The sequence below is a fragment of the Anabrus simplex genome, chromosome 12 (genome assembly GCF_040414725.1).
Source record: "Anabrus simplex isolate iqAnaSimp1 chromosome 12, ASM4041472v1, whole genome shotgun sequence".
NCBI lineage: Eukaryota > Metazoa > Arthropoda > Insecta > Orthoptera > Tettigoniidae > Anabrus > Anabrus simplex.
The window spans coordinates 61,953,047-61,972,923 of NC_090276.1; the positions used below are offsets into that span (position 1 = coordinate 61,953,047).

The 19,877-nt window shown below is 41.7% G+C and overlaps 1 protein-coding gene across 2 annotated transcripts in view; it reads left to right on the forward strand.

The window, feature by feature from the left end:
• Positions 1 to 19,877, forward strand: part of LOC136884055 (proton-coupled amino acid transporter-like protein CG1139) — a 224,130-nt gene that overhangs the window by 124,982 nt on the left and 79,271 nt on the right. For both annotated transcript variants that reach the window (XM_067156079.2, XM_067156078.2), the window contains exons 4-5: positions 10,684 to 10,834; positions 12,250 to 12,371. In XM_067156079.2, the coding sequence (XP_067012180.2) occupies positions 10,684 to 10,834; positions 12,250 to 12,371 (273 nt within the window). The remainder of the gene's footprint in view (positions 1 to 10,683; positions 10,835 to 12,249; positions 12,372 to 19,877) is intronic.

Here is a 19,877-nt window from a genome sequence, read left to right on the forward strand (position 1 = left end):
TAATATTTAAAATAACTGTATACTCTACCATGTTTGGTGGTGATTGGTATTTAAGGCAACAACAACAAGAAATACTATATATTGTGTAATGCGGAAACTTGTCTAATTTGGAAAAAAATTGTGGTCCCCTGAGATTCCGTTTTGAACAAGTTTTACTGTACCAGCCTTCCAGTTTGTCGAGATGGGATGAGAATCACAGGTGTCATGAAACGTTTCGTCAGAATTTCAGGAAAAGGCAGCTGAGAGTTCAGCTTGTTACCCGACCGAGTAGAGTTAAATAGTGTTTAATGAAGCTTGAATATCTATTGTTCGCAGGTTTACGGTGCGATAAGGTCCCTTGTTATACCACCAGCCAGGACTGCGTGCCCCTATTTAATTGGCACCTGTATGAAAACAGAGGTGGGCTTGTCCCGTAGCCTCGCACTCAGCACACACTATGGGGGATCATAAGAGACCCACGGACTCCAGGGACCCTCACAGATAATCCATGGATGTTTAAAAGTTTATTCTTTGTAGAAAATGTTAAATGCTTTACAACTTCATGGAATTCCCGCACTCTGTCTTAAAAGTTAAAGCCTAGTCTTCATGTTTAAGATTTCCTTCAGCAGTTTGTCAGTTTATGTAAATATAGATAAAATCTTAGTGGAGCCTCCGTGGCTCAGGCGGCAGCGCACTGGCCTCTCACCGCTTGGTTCCGTGGTTCAAATCCCGGTCATTCCATGTGAAATTTGTGCTGGACAAAGCGGAGGCGGGACAGGTTTTTCTCAGGGTACTCCGGTTTTCTCTGCCATCTTTCATTCCAGCTACATTCTCCAATACCATGTCATTTCATCTGTCATTCATTAATCATTGCCCCAGATGAGTGCGACAGGCTTCGGCAGCCGGTACAGTTCCCATCCACTGTCGGCAGCCCTGAAAATGGTTTTCCGTGGTTTCCTATTTTCACACCAGGCAAATGCTGGGGCTATACCTTAATTAAGGCCACGGCCGCTTCCTTCCCACTCCTAGCCCTATCCTGTCCCCTTGTCGTCTTAAGACCTATCTGTGTCAGTGCGACGTAAAGCAACTAGCAAAAAAAAATCCCATCCTCGCCGCTAGATGGGGCTTCATTTATTCCATTCCTGACCCGGTCGAATGACTGGAAACAGGCTGAGGATTTTCACAGATAACATCTTAATAAAAAATTATACTCTCAATATCATGAGGATGGTTGCCTAGTTGTACTTCCTCTTAAATCAATAATCACCACCACCACTACTCTCAGTGTCATACATCTTTGTCAAATCGCCATCAGTCCTAAAGGTGTTCAACTAGGAAGAAATCAAAATAAAATCCAAGGAAAAAATCACAAATGGCATGGCGTTAATTACAGACTCAGATAATGCTCAAGAACAAATACGAGAATCACAGAAACAAGCGGCCAAAATAGGATTGCAAATATCATTTGTAAGAAACAAGCTTCATGACAGACCTCATTAATGCTCCTCAAAATGTCACGATTAACAATAACATAACATCTCGGACAGAATGCTTTAAATACCCGAGAGAATGGATAACAAACAACACAAAAGAAAAGGTAGCTATAGATACAAGAGTAAACAAAATGGAAAGGATGATGTATAGGCGTATGCCGTGTCAAGAAAATAAGGTGAAATTCTTTACGTTTCGCAGAGAACTGTGCTGTGCGTGATCAAAAGAAAATCTCGGCTGTCCACGAGAAACAAGGAATATTTTCAAATTTAGACATTATAATAGAAGAGGAAATGGTACGTTCATTCGTCACCAGATGGCTCCCCGGACGTGGCACAGCGCTAGCGTTCGAAGCGGAAGCTGACAGAACCATCAGAATCAGTCAAAGAGGGTCACATAACATGTGTACGTAATATACATATAACATTGACAGGTGTACGACATTGACACAAGCCTGGAATGAAACATCTGGCGATGGCAAAATGGAAAGGATGCTTCATACGACAAAAAATATATACAATAAGAAATTTATATCCTGGAACTTGAAATTAACACAATATCAGACAGTGGTTCGGCCAGAAGTTTTATATTTGGGGATCTTAAACAATTAGAAAAAGTTGAAAGAAGAATTTTGAGAAAAATACTGGGACCTACAAGAAAACAGCTATGCCGAATTTAGACTACGATCAAACAGAGAGATGTATTTAAAAGTTGAAAAACTGACAAGTGTAATGAGGAAAAAAAAAGACTCCAGCTTTTTGGACACACTTATAGAATGAATAACAATAGACTAACTGAACAAATCTTCATCTTATTGAACAGTTGCAATTCCAAGCCAAAGTGGTTCATTGATATGAAAAACGGTGGAATTAAAATAGATACGTTAGAAAACAGAACACGTTTCAGAGAAGTAACACGAAAGGCAGGAATTCAGGAGAGAAAGACATTAACAGCTGGAAGAAAATGGACTCAAGAGGAGAAGGAACAACATTCAAAGAAAACGAAGGAAGTTTGGAAACGAAGAAAGTTAAATGCAAAGAAAAGTAGTTATAAGGGCTTAAGTGATACTGTGCATTGACTCACATTAGCGCTCGTACTGGCAGAAAAAAGCAAACTGCTAATCGACCGGATGACGATGGTTAAGAAAAGGATTGCAATTGTTAGGATTTTTCTTTTGCTAGTGGCTTTACGTCGCACCGACACAGATAGGGCTTATGGCGACGATGGGATAGGAAATGCCTAGGAGTTGGAAGGAAGCAGCCGTAGCCTTAATGATGGTACAGCTCCAGCATTTCCCTGGTGTGAAAATGGGAAACCACGGAAAACCATCTTCAGGACTGCCGACAGTGGGATTCGAATCTCCCGGATGCATGCTCACAGCCCCGCGCTCCTAACCGCACGGCCAACTCGCCCAGTCATTTTTAGGAATAAATGAAGAGTATATTCTCATTCTTTATTCTATTGTATTTACCTACAATGTGTATATTATATCGCTAGGATGTTTTCAACATTGAGTTGTTTCCCTGAAGGCTGCTCCGTTTGTCTACGGGGTCCGGTATGAGGTAGGATGAATCTGTCGGGGCGGGTTTTATGACCGGATGCCCTTCCTGACGTCAACCTCATCAAAGGAGTTCCAAACCAAACCAACCAAACCCCATGGCACTACAGCCCTTGAAGGGCCTTGGCCTACCAAGCGACCGCTGCTCAGCCTGAAGACCTGCAGATTACGAGGTGTCGTGTGGTCAGCACGACGAATCCTCTCGGCCGTTATTCTTGGCTTTCTAGACCGGGGCCGCTATCTCACCGTCTGATAGATCCTCAATTCTAATCACGTAGGTTGAGTGGACCTCGAACCAGCCCTCAGGTCCAGGTAAAAATCCTTGACCTGGCCGCGAATCGAACCCGGGGCCTGCAGGTAAGAGGCAGGCACGCTACCCCTACACAACGGGGCCGGCTCATCAAAGGAGATAGTGAGATGAAATGAATAACATGATATATGACAGTAAGAGAAGAGAGGGTGAAACCCGCTGCCGGTACGTAGCCTACTTCTGTCGATTAGCACCAAGGGGTTTGGTCAAGGCTTAACGTCCCCATCCGACAGACGAATCACCATCAACAGCCCTCACTCCTTATCAGCATTGCAGAGAGGTTTGGAATTTAATCCAGGCTTTTGACACGCAATAGAAATTGCATATCACTACCTCCCCTACCCTGCCATCAACATTCTGATGGTGATTTTTTCCGACCAACTGGACTCGAACCGACTAACCTCGGTATCAGACCGTTTAGACTTCAACGCCTTAACGAGCATGGCCACCAGGCGGGCTTGAAGGCTGCTCGCGTACCCCACTAAAAGTCTCAGAAGTACCCCTAGGGGTACTCGTACCACAGTTCCAGAACCACTGATCTGGATGTACAGTCTCCTTTGGTGGCCGTTCCACATGTCAACTCGCGTACCTGTGTTCCGTCCTTTCTGGTCTCGTTGGGTTGTCCCATGCTCGGACGAAACAAAGCTCATTATCCTGCTTACAGATCCGTAAAAGCGGATGAACAGCAACTCGGACAAAACACTAGGTAACCAGCATTACAAGCGGTATGAGGAAGTGAGCGATGAGGGAGTGTTCAAGGATTCGAACACAGCATGTCTTCCATGTCAATAGCACATCTTATGTAATGAAAGATTAACAGTTAGGTTCTGAGGTTAAAAACTTAAGAGATTTCTGCTATATTTAACAGAATTCAATCAGCTGTATAAAACTAAACGTAAATAGTGACAATTCATTAGAAGCAAAGGTTGCTTTTTTATCACTGCTTCCCGATGTACAGTAGTTTTTCCGATAATATTGCTCATTTGTCGAATTTTGCTAGTATCCATTCACCTGCCAAATGTTCCGAATGTTTATTTTTCAAAAATGCCTACGAAATATCAAAATATATAGCTCAGTGAAGTTGCTGTTGAATGTACTAAGTCCGACTCCATGGCTAAATGGTGAGCGTGCTGGGCTTTGGCCACAGGGGTCCCGGGTTCGATTCCCGACAGGGTCGGGAATTTTAACCATAATTGATTAATTTCGCTGACACGGGGACTGGGTGTATGTGTCGTCTTCATCATAATGTCATCCTCATCATGACGCGCAGGTCGTCTACGGGAGTCAAATCGAAAGACCTGCATCTGGCGAGCCGAACTTGTCCTCGGACACACTAAAAGCCATACGCCATTTCATTTTTTTTAATGTACTAATCCGTACTATATATATTCATCACAAAAATTCCTTGATTTCATTTTTTTCCCTCTAACAGCCGGTTCGAAATTTAAAATATATAATGAAACAACTTTTCCCTTTGCGAAAATCGAATGGTCATAAATATGTCTCTCGGTCATGGCCTCCGATCAACGGCTGCTTATTTCAGATGGCAACCAGCTATAACACATAGCCTTCACGGTTGCTAGGCAACACTGTCTGGCCATCCATCCATACCTTGCATCACAGCCTTCACGGTTGCTAGGCAACACTGTCTGGCCATCCATCCATACCTTGCATTACAGCCTGCACGGTTGCTAGGCAACACTGTCTGGCCATCCATCCATACCTTACATCACAGCTTGCACGGTTGCTAGGCAACACTGTCTGGCCATCCATCCATACCTTGCATCACAGCCTGCACGGTTGCTAGGCAACACTGTCTGGCCATCCATCCATACCTTGCATCACAGCCTGCACGGTTGCTAGGCAACACTGTCTAGCCATCTATCCATACCTTACATTACAGCCTGCACGGTTGCTAGGCAACACTGTCTGGCCATCCATCCATACCTTGCATCACAGCCTGCACGGTTGCTAGGCAACACTGTCTAGCCATCTATCCATACCTTGCATTACAGCCTGCACGGTTGCTAGGCAACACTGTCTAGCCATCTATCCATACCTTACATCACAGCCTGCACGGTTGCTAGGCAATACTGTCTGGCCATCTATCCATACCTTACATTACAGCCTGCACGGTTGCTAGGCAACACTGTCTGGCCATTTAACCATACCTTACATCACAGCCTGCACGGTTGCTAGGCAACACTGTCTAGCCATCTATCCATACCTTACATTACAGCCTGCACGGTTGCTAGGCAACACTGTCTAGCCATCTATCCATACCTTACATTACAGCCTGCACGGTTGCTAGGCAACACTGTCTAGCCATCTATCCATACCTTACATCACAGCCTCCACGGTTGCTAGGCGACACTGTCTGGCCATCTGTCCATACCTTACATCACAGCCTGCACGGTTGCTAGACAACACTGTCTGGCCATCTATCCATACCTTACATCACAGCCTGCACGGTTGCTAGGCAACACTGTCTGGCCATCTATCCATACCTTACATCACAGCCTGCACGGTTGCTAGGCAACACTGTCTGGCCATCCATCCATACCTTACATCACAGCCTGCACGGTTGCTAGGCGACACTGTCTGGCCATCTGTCCATACCTTACATCACAGCCTGCACGGTTACTAGGCAACACTGTCTGGCCATCTATCCATACCTTACATCACAGCCTGCACGGTTGCTAGGCAACACTGTCTGGCCATCTATCCATACCTTACATCACAGCCTGCACGGTTGCTAGGCAACACTGTCTGGCCATCCATCCATACCTTACATCACAGCCTGCACGGTTGCTAGGCAACACTGTCTGGCCATCCATCCATACCTTACATCACAGCCTGCACGGTTGCTAGGCAACACTGTCTGGCCATCTATCCATAACTTACATCATAGTCTGCCCCAGGGGCTCTACACATGGGAGCGTGGGTTGGCTACCCCGGGACCCTTAGCTGACTCTTGGCATTGCTTTCACTTACTCGTACCAGGCTCCTCGCTTTCATCTATCCTACCTGACCTCGCTTCATCAACTGTTCTCTTTCTACCCCGACGGTAATAGGCTTGTGAAACCTAGGGAGTTTCATTTGCACGCCCTTTGTGGTCTTTGCCTTTCTTTGGTCGATACCTTCATTTTTCGAAGTGTCGGACCGCTTCCATTTTTCCCTCTGATTAGTGTTAATAAAGGATGGTTACCTAGTTGTACTCCCTCTTAATAATCACCACCACCAGCAGCACGGTTGAAGGGAATAATCCGTATTACAGATATTCGTCATTGTATTCCGTTGATTTATTCTTTACTAGAACAACCAATCCGTGATTTTAAAAACTGCAGTATGAGGTAAAATTTGAAGTACACGGATAAAATTAGAATTTTATGTATAAGGGCCCTTACACACGAGCGTTTTTTTGTCGCCGTTGTCGACCACAAAAAGTGGTTCATGTGTAGCCGGCTGTCGCCGCTTTGCCGTTACCATACAATGCAATGGGAAGAATACCTACCCTTTACACACGAGCGTTTTCTCGACCACATGCGAACCACATGTCGCCAGCTGTAGCCGATCCCGGCCACCGACCACTTGCCGACTGCAGCGCTTTCCTTTACACACGGGCGACATCCTGGCGACAAGTTCCCGCTGGCAGTATTCGTGATGGAGTCGTTTGATACAGATACGTTCATTTCCGAGATTCAAGCCGAACCCGCTATATGGAACTACGCTAGTGATACATACAGCAACCGAGTTGAGAAGGTCAGAGCATGGGAGATGATCTGTGAAGTCCTTCACAGTAACTTCCAGAACTAAAGCACGGAGGAGAAAAATAAAATAGTTAAGATCTACATATATTTATTTACAAAATGTTTAATTATTGAGAGTCTTTCTTCTGACGATATAGCCTTCCTCATCACAGTATCTGTCCGTGAAATAATAGGCCCTATTTCCTGTAGTAGTTCATCGAAAGACGTGTTTGACATTCTGAAGAACTGGAAAAACTTATCCGCATAATTGCAGAGTTCGTGATATAAAGCAGGAAACTGCCCCAACTGTTGCCGGACTTCTACTGTTGGATGTAACCACATTGTCCGCGTTTTCCTTCTTTTTCTGCTTCTTCGCATGAGCAAAAGAAATACAGCCTCCTCTTCAGAATCCATTATAAATAAGAATGACCGAAGTTTCACTTGCAGACTGTCCCAGGGATGAAGCTGACCGGACCACATTTTGTCGCTGGCTCGGCCACAAAATGTGGCCATAATGAACTGCAGAAGTGGTTGAGCCAGCCACAAAGATGCGTGTTTTTGCAGTCCATAACGACGACAAAAAAACGCTCGTGTGTTAAGGGCCTAAGGGTGTAGCAATAAGGGAGACCAAACTTCACACGTAGAAGAAGAAAATATGTTATGACACAGGTCAGGAAACGCTTTATTTCCATGTTAGACCTGTTTTTCTACAACACGACATAGTGCACGCTTGCACAGAAATGGTATCCCGACATAAACAATCAACTCCAGTATCAAATAAGAGGGGAATGGGTTGAACGGGTATAATAGTACTGAAGGCACAGTGTGTGTATAGGTATACATCCTCCTCTGTGCCCATTACAATCACAACGGTCTTGTAGTGCTGGCTGCCTACCTGCAGCAATGTGTTAAGCGAAGAGGTGGGGGAGGCCATGCTTTGTTTATATCGGGACACTAATTCTGTGCATACTTGTATGGATGTCATATCTGTAAGTGTTAGGATGCACGCTTACAAATTTAATTAACAGAAAAAGTTAAAATTTCAATTAAAAAAAGAAATAAGTATTGTATTTGTGGAGTGGGACTGTGGATATTCTCCGTCTAATGTTTACACAGTACGTACAACAATAATGTCACCAAAATATAAAATAATAAGTGAGGAAAGAAGTAGTAACAATGCAAATTGATAAATAATGTCGCACACGGTCTTGGCTAACAAATTAGGTGCTCTCTCTCTCTGTCCTTCCACATTGACGAAATCGTTGAGTGTGATACACCCAATTCCATCGCGATGGTGATGTTTGTTTCCCCATTTTCTATTCGCCACATTATTTGTGACTTTTCTGCGATATTAAACATTTTCCCTTTCTTTCATGACGTCTTCACAGCGATGCTTCACTTCACTACTTAACAGACAGACTTGAAATCTATAATCAGCTGAAAACAAGAGTTTGAAAATAAACTTCCAACTGATGAGCCCACTGCTAAACTAGGGCAAAACGCTGGTAATTGCGAGATTGAAAAACCTAATGAGCTTTATGTTTTAAACTTTACATTGTTGTCAGCAATCCCCAAACACATAACAAACAAAAACCAACACTGGACGTTATAGTAGATACATTTCTTCGAAAATGTTATAAAAGTACACCGTTTTATACGATATGTCGTAATAAGCGATTTTTTAAATAGAGTGTTTGTATAGAATTTAGACGGAAGTGGTAGATTTTTCCCGTTATGTTCAATACGTTAAAAGCCATGTCTCAGTAAAAGGTTTCGACTGTATTTCCTTCTTCTACTGTAACTTTTTTGTTGATAATAATAAATATAATCATAAATACAAATATATAAATAAAATTACTCAAAAACTTAATAAAATTAATAAGCATAATTAACCGAAATGTCCGTAGTATGGGCGCCAGAGTTCACCAGAATGGATCCCTCGAATTTAGATAAGAGCATGATAAACTGTATATCCCAGGGCGTGTACATAATGCTGCGTACTGGTACATCTGCTGCAGGCCTTACCTAACCTCCTGAAAACGACTAATTAGGTAGGAACTGCACCTAGGTTCATCAATAACACTGATTCTAAAATAGCTAACTATATTCTTAACAAATTCCGTGCATGAGCACCTCATCAACATAGAACATTATACATATAATACACAAATAAAATATTGCTGGAAGACTCCATATTTACAACAACAACAACAATAATGAAAATCGTGGGAAAACGAAAGCGAGAACTAAGCTACCATTCGTAGATAGTCCGATGAACAATGTACATGTATGAAGATAAATACCCTTCACTGTCTCTATATCAATTCGACTTACCGATTCTCATAATCGGCAGTTATCACATCACACAGATACTGTACCTTGTACTACTGTGTTCACATATTTTAACACTTGTAAAGATATATACACACGTCTGTCGATTCTCAACATAAATTATGGAAAGTCTGAGATAGCTTTCACCAACATATAATGCTAGGCGCCACAAGTGCTACAATACTTAATGCGCAAGCACTCTCCACAATCAGCCACTTTCCACGAACATAACAAGACTACGCTCCACGAACGTTTGAAGTCCAGTCCATTGCAGCCGTGTCACTCCAGTACCGTGTATCAGCACCACTTCCTTCCCGTACAGTCTCAGTTGTCGTTCCTTCATACAGTGTCACTGGTTGTAGTTATCTTCCTTCTCGTTCCTTTACAATCACCTCTACAATCACCCTTACAATGTTTCAGGTTGCCGCCGTATCATCAACCTTTATAGACATCAACATCCCCCTCCTCTCAGATGATACGTCTGGATTGGTGCTTGCCAGCCAATCATGGGTGGTCCTCTTCTCAAGCCCAAGCCCTGAACTACTTCTTCCTCCCAAGACAATAACAAACTCTGGGGTATATTCCATGAGTAACCAAATTTTCCTAATACAACAACAAGCTCATCTCATCAGGCTGGGATATATACATGACTCATGAATTTCCCAACACAAGTACATCACAACAAACACTGGGGTAGCCACATGACTCATTCAAATTACCAGAGTTATTAAAGCAATCTTTTCCCACTCGTGCAAAACAAATTACTCATACCTACATATGTGGATATCTTCCAGCTTATAAATATAAATGACAAAACATACAAATGAAATACCGATAATAATAATAATAAATCGAATACTGACAATAATATCTCTACCTTCTACATATAATTCGGGGGTGTGATGTATGTACTATCACACTACATGTGAGGAATATGTTCTGAATGTTAGGTAGTACCTTACTGTTACACCTGTATACATACATATGAGGAATATGTTCTGAAAGATACGTAGCACCTCACTGTTACATGCTGTATATACACATGTGTGGAATATGTTCTGAAAGATACGTAGCGCCTCACTGTTACACCCTGTATACATACATGTGAGAAATATGTTATGAAAGTTAGGTAGTATCTTACTCTTACACTCTGTATATAGGCTGTGTATGGGCGATTATATTTTTTAGACGGACTTAGGAAGGTGCCACTGCAATGTTGTTTATAAAAATGATTTGAGGTACTAATGACTCCTCGCTGTTTGCAGAGATGGTGGAGCGCTTGCGCACATCCTGAAGAGCAGTCTGGGGTCGGGCATCCTCGCCATGCCCCACGCCTTCAAGAACGGCGGTCTGGTGTTCGGGTTGGTCGCCACCCTCATTGTGGGCTACATCTGTACCCACACCGTTCACATCCTGGTAAGTACCAACTATTATAGACTATATGCCATCCAAAATTCTATGGTAACTGACACTGGGACACTACAACATACTGCACTTTAGTTAATAGCCTACCTCATTGGCCGGGTCGGTTAGTCGTTGTCTTTCTGTTCCCAAGATAGCTGGTTCGACTCCGAATGAAGTCAGTTTCATTTGAAAGTGTTAAAACGAGACCACTCCGTGTCGAAAAGCTTCCATCATGTTGAAGATCAGAGATGAGTAAGAATAGTTCATCTGAAGGACCAGTAGTGGCGATTGGGAATTATAAGTAGGGGAGCGGGGGCACAAAACTGTATAAAAAACAAAAAGTACTAGGGGTTTGGGGGAAGCAAAACAAAGTCCTTACCATACAGGCCATGAAGGCCCTTGGAGGGGTGGAAGGTAAAGGCTTCCACTATCCGTAACCTCGGCTCTTGATGGGGTAGAGTGGTTAGCTCTACGCCCAGCCGCCTTTTTCCTCAGGAATTAACCTGGTACTTATTTTTGGTGTAAGCTGTGTGAACCTCAGGACCATATGCACCTCCGACTTCCTGATGCGGAATCGAACCAACGTCCTTCCAGGTGAATCGAGCACGCCTTTACCGGCTCGGCCAGACAGCCCCTGAATAATGTTACTTGCGCAGTAAAATAACTAACAATGGTAGAAGTAAGGAGGGCATAAAATGCAGACTAGCACAAGCAAGGAAGAGCTTTCTTAAGAAAAGAAATTTGCTCACTTCGAACACTGATATAGGAACTATAAATATGTTTCTAAACACTTTCGTCTGGAGCGTGGCATTATACGGTAGTGAAATATGGACGAAAGGGAGAGATTAGAAGCTTTTGGAAAATGGTGTTACAGAAGAATGCTCAAGGTGAGATGGGCAGATCGAATCACGAAAGACAAGATCGAATTTATAAGAGGGGAACGATTCGGTGAAATTTGACCAAAAGAATAAATAGAATAAGAGGACAAATCTTAAGACACCCAAGACTTGCTTAGTTAGTTTTTGACGGAAGTGTAGGCGGTAAGAACGGTAAGGGTAGACCAATGTATGAATATGATAAACAGATTACAGCAGATGCAGGATGCAGTCAGTAGTTACGTAGAAAAGAAAATATAAGCACAGGATAGGGTGGCATGGAGGGCTGCAAAAAACAAGTCTAATGACTACTGACCAAGACAAAAACAACGAGTCCGAAAACGCTTTATTTCCATGTTAGACCCTCTGTTAGTGTTGATACGAGTACTCCAGGGATACATCACCGCATCCGCTCTCTATTCGGGAGACAGATGGGTTCATATCCCCCATTTCCCATCCTCGAAAAGATGTTCCGTGGTTTTCTATTTTCAACACCCTCACATAGCGGTACAAGGATTTGTTTAGAAAGTATGTCGTCTGTTCTTGTTTCAGGTGAAGAGTTCGCAGGTTCTGAGCAACCGCGTGAAGGCGACCTCCTTGGACTTCGCCGAGACTGCGGAGAAAGCTTTCGAGACGGGTCCAGTGGCCCTGCGACCCTATGCACACAAGGCAAAGTAAGCGCATTCCTAAAAGATAATTAGTTGATTCATTGGCGTAGCATGCATAGGATTGTCCCTTTTACGAAACCCTATCCCTTTATCCTGAGAAACTTTGTGTTGGGACGCCATAATGTCTCGTGTTTTAGTAAGCAAGTGATTTTAAGTTTAATTTTATCCACCGCAATCAACATCACCTTTATCATAGTATAGACACCGTTTTGAACATAATAAAATCTCCATTTATAAAATGCGAATGATTGATCTGTTTATATTCAGAGGCTGGCAGAATGTGTCTATTGAGAGGATACCAACAATACTTTGAGTATAGAATATAATTAATGCATGGAGTATAATTTAAGACTTCGTAGCGGAGTACCGAGGCATAGGAACGCAGAGAAGCGATGACAGCGAGGGCAGTGCCCGCAATGACGAGCACACGTTATCCTCCCAAAGTAGCGGCAAGATTACGCCTATAGAAACTGAACCCACCAGCTATATACTTGCTCAGGATAAATAAATAAATAAATAAATAAATAAATAAATAAATAAATAAATAAATAAATAAATAAATAAATAAATAAACTAGGAAATGAAACTGAACTCACGACTGAATGAGTCCAGTAAGATCATAAATCTTGCGTTAAGTGCTGACGAATGTGAAATACCAGTTTCCTGAGCTACTCTTATGTGGACTGACTTGCAATCTTGCCTTTATATCTTCTAACCTCTCCTGTGTGAGAGCTCTTCTTCTTCTTCTTCTTCTACTTCTTCTTCTTCGCTGTTTTTTATTTTTTATTTTTAAGTTACAGAACTAGTACTACGCTACTTGTGAACGAGTTGCTGTACATAACGTTTTGATGGTACTGTAGAACCGGGAAACAGTCTACGGTATTTTTGAAGGCACTTTTTAAGGTGACAGTTTTTCTTGTACAAAAAACAATCAACCAACATTATTATCTGCGCTGTGATGTACTTAAACATCGCTATAATAACCTTACAGCAAACCTTAAAGTTCCAGTAGTTACCAGCGAACTGCTGCATCAGCTATCAGGACTCCTTATCACACCAAGCTTGACACAAGCCATATGGCGCTCGCTTGGGGATTCCCTCGGCCTGTGAGCAAAGGTGCGAAGTCGAAGTATACACCCTGTAGAATAAGATACTCTCATCCGCTAGTTCCGGATCGCCTCAAACTGAGGAGAGAGAATTTGTGAATTGCATTTCATTTGTTAGATACATGTATAAGATACAAAAGTTGAAAACTAGAAGAGCAGCTGGAATTGATAAGATTCCTGGGGATATACTATAGATTATATTCTGCATGAAGGAGCTATACCAAATGAATGGAGAGTTGCTATAGTAGTCCCTGTGTATAAAGGAAAGGGTGATAAACATAAAGCTGAAAAGTACAGGCCAGTCAGTTTGATATGCATTGCATGCAAGCAGCACTGGGAAAGCATTATTTCTGATTATATTAGACATGTTTGCGAAATTAATAACTGGTTTGATAAGAAGGCAGTTCGAACACCAGAAAACATTCCTCGAGTGAAGGAAAGCCTGGAACGAATTAGGAGATCGTCGTGTCGAAACATTATCAAGAAGGGCCTGCACTGTATCCTTACAAATTTACTGTTGTGTATGCGTTAAAGCGTCCAGACGAACCTTCGCGTGTTGAGCATGCGTGGACATGTGACAGCAACCGATTCATTAATTGAAATCACGGTTTCCAAAATTTCCTGCGATGGGCAGTTCTCCGGTTCATTAACACGGGTCAATTCCGGGTCAGTCTTATGAATATTTTACCCACCCACCCGGTACAACCCCATTAGCCACTGTGCCATACCTCTTACTTATCTTTCTTTCTTTCTTGACATTTTTTGGATAATTTCACAGAATTCCGATAATGTTCTTTTAGTCTTACATTCTGCCACAATCACCTGCTTCTCAATATACTTCACTCTAATTTTTACTGTATTGTGCAATGTTTTATCTTTGTACTCCCAGTATTCTACCATTCCTATTTTATCAAGCTCCCTTTTAACTTTCATTAGCCAGTAATCATAATTTAAAATCCTCGACCGCACCGCGCTGCTCTGGTAGATGAATTTCTAGCTGGCGAAGACATTCATCGCATGGAGTGGCCAGCGAGATCTGCGGATCTGAATCCTATAGAACATTCCTGGGATGCATTGGGGAGGCGAATTCAATCCCATCAGCCTCCACCAAGGACCCTCCAAGACCTTCGCATTGCCCTTTCGGAGGAATGGGATCGACTGCCACAAGAGCTCTTGGACCATCTGATAGGATGCCACGTCGCTGCGAAGCATGTGTGGCCGTTAGGGGTAACCATACACCCTATTAACAGCATATTTTGTTGTGGAAGACATTGCCAAGTTATGTTAGTTGTTGTCAAAGGTGTAGGAACTTAACTATCAGAACCTTCCTGACACTGCTTTTTGGACAAGTTGTGTGACATATGGTGTGTGATTCAGCTTCCGTTTGTTCACCAATCCGTCTCGTTCAGTCTGCAAGCCTCTGTGAATTTACTAAACGTCGCCACAGTCCTCTTTTTGCAACTAGTGTTGTGGCCTCATTTAGTTCTATACCTCTTATCTTTAAATAGTTAGAAACTGAGTCTAACCACCGACGTCTTGGTCTCCCTCTACTTCTCTTACCTTCTATAACAGAGTCCATTATTCTCCTAGGTAACCTATCCTCCTCCATTCGCCTCACATGATCCCACCACGGAAGCCGGTTTATGCGTACAGCTACACCCATCAAATTCATTCTTAACTTAGCCTTTATCTCCTCATTCCGAGTACATCAGAATAATAATAATAATAATAATAATAATAATAATAATAATAATAGTAGTAGTAATAATAATAATATTTACGGCCGAGAGGACTCGTCGTGCTGACCACACGACACCTCATAACTGCAGGCCTTCGGGCTGAGCAGCGGTCGCTTGGTAGGCCAAGGCCCTTCGGGACTGTAGTGCCATGGGGTTAGGTTAATAATAATAATAATAATAATAATAATAATAATAATAATAATAATAATAATAATAATAATAATAATAATAATAATAATAACAAATATATTTAGAAGGATATATTCACTATTGCCTGTTTCTGTGGGGGTTGATAGTAGAGTCCGATGTGTTGTATTTATTTAATTAAAGGCAAACAACCAGTTCCGAACCCTGAAGAGTTAACCATATGCAATTAAAATCTCCGGCCTAGCGGGGGATCGAATCCAGGGCTCTATGAACTGATTGAACAAAGGAGCCATGCACCTACCATACCTGTATATATGTATGCAACCATATCCGCATCCAAACGGTTTCCTTAGCTGTAAATTTGTTAATTAAGGAGTTGAATCACTGCGTCTCACTCCAGTTACTTCATCTCTTTGTCTTTGAGCAAAGTCACGCGTGTGGAGTTTTGTAACTAGAAGTTTCGTCACCGGAGAAATTCCCGGAGTTCATATAGGAATGCCCGCCTTCACCTCATGGGATGGTCCAGTTGTTACTTTTCAAGGTGTTCCGGTCACGCTACTGATTGACGTCACTCCTTCCGGGAAGGAACAGCAGCAGGCGGTCAACACAGGGGGCCATGCTCGCGTGAGATTATACCGGGCGGCGTACATTCAAGACGGCAAATGTGCTTCACAGCTGGTATTTCGCTGCTAGATCGCGACTCGACTAATAGTAGATTTAAAGACAATTAAACCGTGGAATAAATGATGTTGAGTTAATAGTCCATAGACTGGTTTGATGCAGCTCTCCATGACACCCTATCCTGTGCTAACCTTTTCCTTTCTACGTAACTACTGCATCCTACATCTGCCCTAATCTGGTTGTCATATTCGTACCTTGGTCTACTCCTCGCATTCATACCGCGAACACTTCCCTCAAAATCATTCTGAACTAGTCCTGGATGTCTTAAGATGTCTTATAATTCTGTCCCTTCTTCTCGTCAAATTTAGCCAAATCGACCTCCTCTCACAAATTCGATTCATTATCTCTTCATTCGTGATTCGATCTACCCAAATCAACTTCAGCATTCTTCTGTAACACCACATTTCAAAAGCTTCCCTTCTCTTTCTTTCTGAGCTAGTTATCGTCCATATTTCAGTTCCATACAAATGCCACGCTCCAAACAAAAAAGTCTTCAAAAACATATTTCTAATTCCTATATCAATGTTCGACGTGAGCAAATTTCTTTCCTTGCTTGTGCTAGTCTCTATTTTATGCTCTCCTTACTTCTGCCATCGTTGGTTATTTTACTACCTAATAACAATATTCATCTACTTCCTACATCTCCTGACTTTGTTCGTCTGCACTCCATTACTTTTGTCTTGGACTTGAAAATAATCTTGTACTCCTTCCCCAAGACTCTGTCCATACCATTCAGCATTTTTTGCAGTCTCAGATGAAATAACAATATCATGAGCAAATCTCAGGGTTTTGATTTCCTCTCCTTGGATTGTGATTCCCTAGTATTTAGGTTCTGTGTTCTCCCAGGATGGTAATATAGTAAGTGAGATTGAATCAAGGTGTCGTAAAGCTAATGCAGTGAGCTCGCAGTTGCGATCAGCAGTATTCTGTAAGAAGGAAGTCAGCTCCCAGACAAAACTATCTTTACATCGGTCTGTTTTCAGACCAACTTTGCTTTACGGGAGCGAAAGCTGGGTGGACTCAGGATATCTTATTCATAAGTTAGAAGTAACAGACATGAAAGTAGCAAGAATGATTGCTGGTACAAACAGGTGGGAACAATGGCAGGAGGGTACTCGGAATGAGGAGATAAAGGCTAATTTAGGAATGAACTCGATGGATGAAGCTGTACGCATAAACCGGCTTCGGTGGTGGGGTCATGTGAGGTGAATGGAGGAGGATAGGTTACCTAGGATAATAATGGACTCTGCTATAGAGGGTAAGAGAAGTAGAGGTAGACCAAGACGACGATGGTTAGACTCAGTTTCCAACGATTTAAAGATAAGAGGTATAGAACTAAATGAGGCCACAACACTAGTTGCAAATCGAGGATTGTGGCGACGTTTAGTAAATTCACAGAGGCTTGCAGACTGAACGCTGAAAGGCATAACAGTCTATAATGTTAATTTAAATAGCGGCAACATTTTGAAGATTTCGAAATTGTGACCAAAAACTTTTAAGTCACATTTATTGTAATATTTTAATGTATTTTAGGTCATAAATACTCGGGCCCTAATAATAATAATAATAATAATAATAATAATAATAATAATAATAATAATAATAATAATAATAATAATAATGCCAACAAATATGCAAAACACGACATTACAGCACAATAAATAAACCAGAGGCACTTTATGCATCCGAAACCTTGAAAACTGACTGCAGGACACAGGTAAAAATCATCGAAAAACAAGGCAGGAAAGTTCTCAGAAAATTGCTAGGACAAAAATTGGGAAATGGAATTTGGATGAAAAAGAAACCACAGGAAATGTATTAAGTCACAGGGAAAAAAATCACGGATCAGTGTCGGCGCGACGTAAAGCGAATAATAATAATAATAATAATAATAATAATAATAATAATAATAATAATAATAATAATAATAAATGTTAATTTTTGAAGTCATTAAATTAATAGCAACTACTAAATGGGTAGAAGAAATAAGAAAAGACGTGAAGGAAGTTGGCATCAATCGAAAATAAATTTTTAACAGAGATATCTTCGAGCTAAAATTGATAAATTAAAGGTGTTCCAGGAAAAGCAAAATGAAAAGTCAAAGAACATCTGGTCAGAGGCGAGGAAGAGGAACTATAGCGAAATGACGAAGAAGTTCTGGGGGAAGAAAAAATGACTAACCAGCAAGTCAATTGTTTACCGTGCTCCAAAGTAGGCCAAAATCGAAGAAATAATAATAATAATAATAATAATAATGATAATAATAATAATAATAATAATAATAATGTATGTAAAGTCCTCAGCCAGGAAGCTGGTCTAAACCTCAATATGTCCGCCATCAAAGCCAAGGATTTTTTAAATATTTTTTTTACAAGTTGCTTTACGTCGCAGCGACACAAATAGGTCTTATGGGGACATGAGACAGGAAAGGGCTAGGAGTTAGAAGGAAGTGGCCGCGGCCTTAATTAACGTACAGCCCCAGCATTTGCCTGGTGTGAAAATGGGAAACCACGGAAAACCATCTTCAGGGCTGCCGACAGTGGGGTTCGAACTCACTATCTCCCGAATACTGGATACCGGCCGCGCTTAAGCGACTGCAGCTATCAAGCTCGGTAAGCCAAGGATAAAACTGAGACAGATCAGTGAAAGTAACAACATTGTTCTAGCCCATACAAGAAGACATGTAAACACTAGGTCTTGCCAGCGAAGGCAGAAGAAGAAGAAGAAGAAGCAGAATAAGAAGAAGAAGAAGAACTAGAGGACCCGTGTTTCTCTGCAGCACTCGTTTTAAGTAGGTCAGATAGCTCGCCTTGATATAAAATTGCTCTATGGGAAGCCTGGATACTTTCTGAATATCTACTTTTAGAATATGTATTTCCTGTTAATTATGTGTCACGTGAATTTTTGTAGACTATGGAACCCATGCGAGAAATCCCGCATGTTCGTAAAGTATGCGGTGGAGTAGCCCCCTGGTGAACTACTGGTGAACTAAGGAATACACAAATCAATACAATATTAGGCAGTCTTACTTACTTCCGTTCAAGTGGATACAATAAATGTTAAAAAATCAAAGATTACATTTTGTTCTGGGTCTAGTGCTCTCCTGGAAACCTGTGGAAGTCTGAATTTTTATTTAAAACTCGCGCTGTTGTATATCTCTGGTTCCTGTATTCCCATTTCTTCTGGATCCTTTTGTACCTCTTAGATCCATCGTACTCTGGTACAAGAAACTGTATTATTTGCTGTGTTAATCTCTCTTGGTCCATTCTCAGGATGTGTCCGAAAAACCTGCTCCTTCTTTTCCGTATGACGTCCGAGATATTCCCTATCTTGGTATGCAGTTCTTGGTTCGCTTGTCTTTTATATTGACCTTCCTCTGTTCTTCGCGGTCCCAATTATCTTCCTGAGAATCTTTCGTTCCACCGTTTCTGGTGCGTATAAGGCCTCAGGACGGACCACTGTCTGGCAATGTCTCAATTTTGCATAATACAGGTCGTTTTTAATCATTTCTGTTACGGAGTTTCTGTGGCTCACAGAGCCATAGGAAGCACCTGGATCGAATGGCTGGACAGGGAATAACTTGAGCAACTTTTTATTTAAACAAATTTTGAAATTTTACTTCTTTCCTTTCATAAATTTGAGAGAGAGAAAAATTTAATGATATGATAAAGAACAGTTGAAAATATCAAGTCCTAAATCAGGTACAAAATAAAATAGGAGAAACTCCCAGTCGTTAAATTACATACATTACATACATAGGTACAGTTCCCCGGTGTACGGTTAATCTATATATTTAAAAAATTGATGAAAATTAAAGTCGGTCAGTACGGCCATTCTAT